We start from the raw sequence: 8540 nt of genomic DNA on the forward strand, positions 1-8540 counted from the left end.
GAGCGGAGCAGGAAGATCGCAGAGCAGGAGCTCCTGGATGCCAGTGAGCGCGTCCAGCTCCTGCACACACAGGTGGGATTCAGCACAAAGAATTCACTTTCAGTAAATGGCTAGGTCACAGAAAAGATAAACTTGAATTTTTTATATAACAGTCAGGTTTTATACTTCTACCAAATTTTCACTGCATTATTGAGAAATCTTTCACTATTTCATCTTGCATGTATTATTAGTTATTAACTTCTTAAAATATTCTAAGACTTGCCATATTCTTTTGTGTTAGTATCTTTACTGACCCTGGCTATCAATATTGACATTTTTATTGTGGTAAAAGAAATACTTGAACATGTTATAATTTTATCCTTGTGAGTGGTTTCACTGGTAAATGGCAGTTATAAAATTATAGAGATATTTGGTCTAATTATAAGAAATGTATGAAGATGCTAAATATTCTATAACATTTCTATTTTAATTAATTATATTACATAACAGAATAATATTCAAGGGCATTTGACTTCCAAATTTTTATCTGAAATTTTTTTCAAACAGTGGCTACCACTAAGTACTTTGGTAACACGATTAAAAGAGCATATAACTTACTTTCAAACAGAACACCAGCCTAATAAACACCAAGAAGAAGCTAGAAACAGACATCACGCAAATCCAGGGAGAGATGGAGGACATTCTCCAGGAAGCTCGCAACGCAGAAGAGAAAGCCAAGAAGGCCATCACTGATGTGAGCAGAGGGCCACCCTGGGTCGTCACGCTAGAATCTTGATGGGCTGTCTCACCTTTCTCAACTAGTTTTATTTTACTGCTAATTAGGCAGCCATGATGGCTGAGGAGCTGAAGAAGGAGCAGGACACCAGCGCCCACCTGGAGCGGATGAAGAAGAACATGGAGCAGACGGTGAAGGACCTGCAGAACCGTCTGGACGAGGCTGAGCAGCTGGCCCTGAAGGGCGGGAAGAAGCAGATCCAGAAACTGGAGGCCAGGGTGGGTCTCCCAGTATCTATCTATTTCCATCTGTTCCCAGTGCCTTAGTGGATCAAAGTTCTTAAGCGCCTACTTCTTTGCAGGTGCGTGAGCTGGAAGGCGAGGTAGAGAGTGAGCAGAAGCGCAATGCGGAAGCTGTCAAGGGCCTGCGCAAACATGAGAGGAGGGTGAAGGAACTCACTTACCAGGTGCAGCGACAGTTTCTATCCGCTAAGCACTCCTTGCACATATGGGAAATGCTCCCATGTAATGAGACAACAGTAGTGTGCTTTTGAACTAAGACCCTGTGGTTTTTTATCATCTTTCAGACGGAAGAAGATCGGAAAAATATTCTCAGACTTCAGGACTTGGTAGATAAACTTCAGGCGAAAGTGAAATCTTACAAGAGACAAGCTGAGGAGGCTGTAAGTATTCTTAAGACAACGGGAAGAAAGTCCTCTGTTAAGAAAAACTCATAAATAATTAGATTTACTATTTACTTGTAGTAAATAAGCTGTCTGCATTATAGAAGACTAAGTACTTCTTAAAAATATTTGTACTTTTTTTATTTTTAAAGTTAACCTTCTATCCACAAAGAAACCTCAAAAAATCTCAAAGCAGAAATAATACAGGCTACATTCTCTAGCCTTAGTGTGATAAAGTTGTAAAGTGATGAGAAAATATAACCAAAATTTTCCAAGCATTTAAATGTTAAAAAACTGACTTTCCTAAAAAATTTTTGGATTAACTTGAAATAAAAACACAATTACTGAATAATATTTAACTGTAAATAGAATTTCAAGGAAGATGAGACTTTTATAAACCTAGAATGTAGTCTGAGCTGTCCTTGAAGGACAATTCATTTCTTTATATGCTTTCATTATGAATCAAAAATAAAAATAAGTGAAGAAACTGACAGTCCAATAAAGAAGTTAAAAATCATAGTAAAATAATGAAGAGGTACTGTTAGGGTAATATAGAAATGAATGAATTAGTATATCTTATTTTCAACAGCTAATCTCAGTAATATCTTGGGAATTAATGAAAAATAAATATAATTATATAATCAAAGAAAAAGTGAATGAAAGTAAAAACTCACAACATTACAAATGAGAAAGGGGACAAACCATATCAGGAAGAAGATTATTTTTTAAAATGCAAACTATGTATCTATCAAGGTGGTTGAAATCTTAAATAAGAGAATATAAATTATTAAATTGGCTGAATAAGTTATTTCAGAATTACTTCTGAAAATGAACTCATTCCAGATAGGTCTTTCAAATTTTGAAGGAACAGATAATCCCTGAGCTATGTAAGCCACTTCAGAGCATGGTAAAAGATGAAAAGCTTTCCAAATCATTTTAAGAAGCTCGCATAACCCTCATACCAAAACCTGTCCAAAAGAGAACAGGGGTGGGGAAAGATACTAAAGGCAGTTTTATTCATGAGTATAGTTGTAGTGAAGATAAATTACTAAGTCACTGAAACCCGTACTTTATTAAGGAAATTGTCCATCAGTGATTAAATATATTTAATTCCTACAAAGTAAGGATTATTTAATATTAAGGAGTCTGTCAACAGAATCATTACATACAAAGTAGGAGGGAAAAAGTGATTGTTTTGAAATGTGCCAAAATAATATATGATAAAATCCAACATTTATTTCCACTTAAAGAAGCTATTAAGAAATGCATCCTTAGTGATGAAGAATATCTAACTCAAGCGAACAGTCATCATCTTCCAGCAAGCATTAACAAGCATGATTTTATCCTTGCCTTCTTTCCTGCTTTTATATTATTTCTTGCTTTACTTGTGGTACATATTTGTTACCATGTTTTGGTTACTTGTGGTACATATTTGTTACCCTGTTTTGGTTGCAAAAGTAGAGCTGCAATTCTTTATGAAACATAAAGCCCCAGATAAATCTTAATTTCAATGATAAGCAAAGTCCAGGAGGTGGTAGGATAATAATGTCTCCTGTTGAGTATTCTAACTTCGTAGATGCCAAGTCCTTTCTTTCCTTAGGCCTGCAGAGTCGACAAAGATGCTCAGTATGCGTTCCTTACAATTCCATTTTTATTCTCAGGAGGAACAATCCAATACAAATCTATCTAAATTCCGCAAGCTCCAGCATGAGCTGGAGGAAGCCGAGGAAAGGGCTGACATTGCTGAGTCCCAGGTCAACAAGCTGCGGGTGAAGAGCCGGGAGGTTCACACAAAAATCATCAGTGAAGAGTGATCGTGTCCTGATGCTATGGAATGACTGAAGAGAGGCACAAAATGTGAAGTCTTTGGTCATTTCTCTGTAATTATCATCTATCCTACCCTACTGCGAAGGAAATAAAGAGCATAGGGCACTGTATAAGCAATACCCTTAGACTGGTCTTTTCTTTCTCTCCTGAAGCAAAGTCAAAACTGAAGTAATCATAGGCTATAAACAATCCCATTTGATCTGCCACTAAGAAGTAATTACGCACTTGCTTTTATTTTAGGTCTATAGTCATACTTTGGGGCTTCCCTGGCGGCTCAGCAGTAAAGAATCTGCCTGCAATGCAGGAGATGCGGGTTCAGTCCCTGAGTTAGGAAGATCCCCTGGAGAAAGAAATGGCAACCCACTCCAGTATTCATGCCTGGAGAATCCCATGGACAGAGGAGCCTGGCAGGCTACAGTCCATGGAGTCGCAAAGAGTCAGACATGGCTGAAGCGACTTTCTATGCAAGGAATGGCCCTAGTTATATTCTCACACAGGGGTGCCTCCTGAAGTGTATCATGAATTTCCCTTGCTAATTCTCCTTGAATTCATAGCTAATAGGAATTCCAAGTATGGGTATTATTAGCGCAGAAAGATTTTCATCATTAATACCAGTATACAATATATTCATAGTATATGTGCTGGATAATAGGTAACCATATGAAACAGTGAGATGTGACTTTTCTCTCTATGAAAGCCATAAAGTCTGGAGACAAAATATTATTCTTTATATTATGTAATATCAATAGGCTGTTTATTAGCCTGTTTCCAGACTTTATAGCCTCCTATAATTATGTAAAGAGTCAACATAAATGATTACAAGTATCAATAAAATATGATCCCAAATAAATTATTCAAATGTATATTAAACCCACAGAAGGATAAGAATTTGGTGCAAAAGCTAGATATAGTAGCAACCTGAATTATTTAGAGGAGTTTCCCAAGAGAATCAAGATTTTTTTTAAGCTGGATTTAATTGCAATGCATAGCCAAAAATGCAACCTTGGACAGCATAAAGCAAAGGAAAGACTAAATGGTGATTTCCCATCTGAATAAAAAGCACAGCAGTCTTGGCCCTGCGAGAGAATTGACTAAATCATATCTGTGGAAGTAGTTGCACAGGTAATTTGGATTCACACTGTCACACTGGCTCAGGAAGGGTATGGAATCACTTCTCACTGCCCTGGCCCCTTTCACTGTGTTCCCACACCACCTGTAAATATTTGCGTGCCTCAGAACTTGGCAGTAATGACCAAAACCAACGTCTATTTTCTACTTATTGGAAACTCTATCCAGAGTAGTCCAAAGGCTGTCTTAAAATTCCCACAGAACTCTATTAAGAGCCTTATTAAAATGTTCTCTTTCTGAAAACACTCAACATCTTCCTGATAAAGTATGTAAAAAAAAGCAAAATGATGCACCTGTGGTTACGACGCAGGTAAAGGGTAGGCTAGGGAAGCCCCTCTCAGACTTACAGCTCCAAAGGCCCTTCCTGAAGGCTTTAACCTACTCAGTTACCAGCAAGCACACTGGACTGCAAATCAGGTGCCCAGTGTCTACGCTGCTGTGTCATTTGTGAACTCTCTTCTGTTCTTGGAATCTCAGTTACATTATTAGTGAGCTAAGGAATAGGGGTTAGATAGTCCATTACAATAAAATCATGTGACTGTTACAAACAGTATCTCCAGATATCTGCTTTCATAAGGCAGCCTCTTTGCTTTGAATCAACCGAAATATCAGTACAGTAATACAGGAGTGGTTGCCAAGCAGGGTATATTAAGCAAATTTTGTCTCAGTCCCAGATAAACAATGCTGACATAAGAGATGCAAGACCATGGAGACGATAAGCCAAATTTTTTAAATTAAAAATCAAAATAGAAAATAATGTACCAGTATTGTTTGTAAGCAAAATGTGAAATATATACCATGGATAACTGATAGAGAAGTCACAGATGTTACATATTTAGACAGAGAAATGCCCTGTCTTCTACTGTTTTCTATGGTGACTTTCTCAGAGGAAAACAGATGTCACAAGCAACTTACATATAAAAAATAAAAGTGAAGGGAAGTTATTTTGCCAGCTTGGCAAAAATGATTTGACAATGAATCAGAAGTGACTAACCAAAGGAAACAAAAGAAGCTGTGTATCTTTGGCTGCTCTTCATGAAGAAAGTTTTAAAATTAAATTTCCAAGCATCCTTGAAAAAGTACAATAAATTGGGAGAAAAAAACATGGCTTCTTGGGAGAAACTATCTTTTTCTGATGCTCTGGTAAAGAGCAGAAACTTTCCTCCCTAGTATAATATCTGCAATTGTGCAGGCAGTTGAAAAGACTCACACAGGCGATTCAGTGAAATACAAGAGCAGCAGGCAACAAAGTCCAGGGAATCCAGCTCATAGCTATCTCTGAAACAACACCTTACATTATTCCAAAGGCAGTCACTTTCAGGTTGCCAACAACTCAACTTATTTATAGGAGATTGATTTATACACTTAACCCAATGTGAGAGGAAATACTTCTAATTATATCCAAACATCTTTAATATGAAGGGAATTATGCTTGGAGACCTTCATTGCCAAAAACACGTTTTGCCAAATATGATTTAAGAAAGAGGAGGAGGCGACGTGTTTTCCATATTTGACCCTATAAAAGTACCCTGGGGATGAGTATGACTTGTCTTTCCTCATAAAGCTTCAAGGTAAGTGTGTGTGAGGACAGGGCTCTGTCTGAAGGGCCAGCAGGGATGCCTGGCTGCCCGCATGCATGCCACACATCCTGGCTCCTGCTGCCCCTGGGAGCCCTTCCAGCGAAGCACCAACTTACTCCGCAGCAATTTTAATTAGATGTTTTGGTGTTCCCAGTCATTTCCTGCTTCTCAATTCAGAATCATTCTTGCTACTGTTGGGAACTGTTCACATTTAATCAGAGGACATTTGCTCTTTTTCTTACAGTTCTGACCCACTTCAAGGTTACATCTCCAAGGTAAGGCACTGGCTTGTTTTTCTCATTCCTTGCAAGGTGTAGGAAGCCTTCTGCAGTGGTTTGGAAAGTGGTTGAGGGAAAGGGCTACAAAATAAAAGCATTTCGATTTCATGGCTGTTCATGCTTCCCTGAAAAACTCAGAGGGAGAATTTAGAAACTGGTTCTCATTAATCAGTATCTTTTGCAATAAATACAATGCTTCAGGAGTTTTTAGGTACATTGTTTTTTCTATTTCCAGCATTGCAGATTATCTTTTAAATAATTCAATTACAATATGCAACACAGCATTTCACACCATTATTGCTCATTTACAGAGAAAATGTAAATGTCCTATCCTATACTACAGCTCTTACCACTGTATATAATATAAAAAACCCTTGAGATGCAGTGTTACTGGATTAATAAAATGAAGTGAATCTTTGACTTGGAAAAGTGGTTGAAATCTGCGTACTGTTTCACACTCTGTAAAATGAACATTTTAAAAAATATATGATACGAAAAATGATTGTGAGCATTTTTAGTAGGACAAAGGATTTTTTAAAAATATGTTTTGCTGTGGACCATTTTTAAAGTCTTAATGAATTTGTTACAATATTGCTTCAGTTTCATGCTTTGGGTTTTTGGTCCCGAGGCATTTGGCATCTTAGTTCCCCAACCAGGGATCAAACCTGCATCCCCTGCACTGGAAGGCGAAGTCCCAACCACTGCACTGCCAGGAAAGTCTAGACAAAGGATTTTAACTGTGCTATCCAAACCACTGTGGTTTAAATAGAAACATACTGAGAAGACTACTCAAGTGCTTTGAGTTTTTCTCAATAAAATATCTTTTTAAAAATTATAAAATAGGTTATATATGATCCTTATTGACAGGATTAATGAAAAAGTGACAAGAGACAGATTTTGAAAAGAAAAATTTCCTGAAATTTTTATGAGAATACTAGTAATAAAGCAAGAAAACTTAAGTAATAACTAATGTCTTTGAGAAATACTAAAGACAGGTGAAGAAGCTGATTTCTCCAAATTATGGCACAGGAACAAGAGTAGTGGATGTAAAAACAGGATATTTTTAACTGAACAATGCAAAACAAAGCCCCTCACATTTATGCTTTCCTTTATTATTAGGTGGTCCTTGTAAATTCCAAATCTATAATGAAAAGGTTTTCACCATGCACTAAATAGTTCATATAACTTTAGCAACATAGTTGTATTGATCTTTTAAGTTATAAAGCCAACTCTGGTCCTTACCTACACCCAGCATGTGTTCTAAGAGGTGTGAAGGACGCTGTAAAAGGAACATATTCCCAGTCTCCAAGGCCCCTGTAATCTGATTGGAAGACAAGAACTACAGGTGAAAGAGCTCGAGAAATCCTGCTGTCGTCTTAGCACTGTGTCTGTATAAGCTGATGATAGGGGCTTTCTTTTATGCAAAAGAAACAGAGAAAGGAATTATAATATCATATAGAAGATACGCCAGAACCAACAGTCTCTTGCCAAATTGAGTATCTGTCAGCAGTGGTACAGAACACAGAGGCTGACATTTTACCTCCAGCCAAGCCAGGGAGGTAGTCATACCCAACAAGATGCTAGTGCTCAACTTGTCAAGGAATAAGGTTGGGTTTTTTTTTTCTTTTTAAACATGAATCTAATGATCCAGTTTCTGAATTTCTGTAATATGTTTTCTTCCTCTGCCAGGCAGAGTCTTTGATTGGGCTGCCATCAATAAACTGCAGCCATGAGTTCAGACCAGGAAATGGCTGTTTTTGGGGAGGCTGCTCCTTACCTCCGAAAGTCTGAAAAGGAGCGCATTGAGGCCCAGAATAAGCCTTTTGACGCCAAGACCTCAGTCTTCGTAGTGGACCCTAAGGAGTCCTTCGTGAAAGCGACCGTGCAGAGCAGGGAAGGAGGGAAGGTGACAGCCAAGACCGAAGCTGGGGCGGTGAGTAGAGCATCTGGAGGGGACGCGATGGGGCCCCACTGCCCGTTAGGAGAGCCGACACTTCTTTACTGACCTGGCTCCTCCTGTTTGACTTGACAGACAGTAACTGTGAAAGAAGACCAAGTCTTCCCCATGAACCCTCCCAAGTTTGACAAGATCGAGGACATGGCCATGATGACCCACCTGCACGAGCCCGCTGTGCTGTACAACCTCAAAGAGCGTTATGCAGCCTGGATGATCTATGTGAGTTTGTTCTCATGGACTCTGTTCATGCAGACAGTTAACATTTTGAAAACCAGTATTAATGTCCTCATGAAACAATTATATTCCTTTTTTTTATGGTGCAGACTTACTCAGGCCTCTTCTGCGTCACCGTCAACCCCTACAAGTGGCTGCC

The 8540-nt window shown here is 38.4% G+C and overlaps 2 protein-coding genes across 2 annotated transcripts; both read left to right on the plus strand.

Moving 5' to 3' along the window:
* The first annotated feature begins 6 nt into the window (after nucleotides 1–6).
* LOC120859441 (myosin-8) lies at nucleotides 7–3343 on the plus strand. Its single transcript, XM_040235548.1, has 6 exons — nucleotides 7–72; nucleotides 608–733; nucleotides 823–993; nucleotides 1077–1181; nucleotides 1302–1397; nucleotides 3059–3343. The coding sequence occupies exons 2-6, from the start codon at nucleotides 671–673 to the stop codon at nucleotides 3209–3211; spliced, it is 588 nt and encodes a 195-aa protein (XP_040091482.1). The 5' UTR covers nucleotides 7–72; nucleotides 608–670; the 3' UTR covers nucleotides 3212–3343.
* Nucleotides 3344–5847: 2504 nt separating this feature from the next.
* On the plus strand, nucleotides 5848–8534 carry LOC120859442 (myosin-1-like; the record flags this gene model as incomplete). The annotated part of the gene is made up of 5 exons (XM_040235549.1): nucleotides 5848–5923; nucleotides 6177–6207; nucleotides 7900–8143; nucleotides 8243–8386; nucleotides 8491–8534. Coding segments are annotated over exons 3-5 (392 nt in total), but the record flags the coding sequence as incomplete, so codon positions are not given.
* Nucleotides 8535–8540: the final 6 nt, after the last annotated feature.

Source organism: Oryx dammah, unplaced genomic scaffold, assembly GCF_014754425.2.
Source record: "Oryx dammah isolate SB20612 unplaced genomic scaffold, SCBI_Odam_1.1 HiC_scaffold_986, whole genome shotgun sequence".
NCBI classification, from domain to species: domain Eukaryota; kingdom Metazoa; phylum Chordata; class Mammalia; order Artiodactyla; family Bovidae; genus Oryx; species Oryx dammah.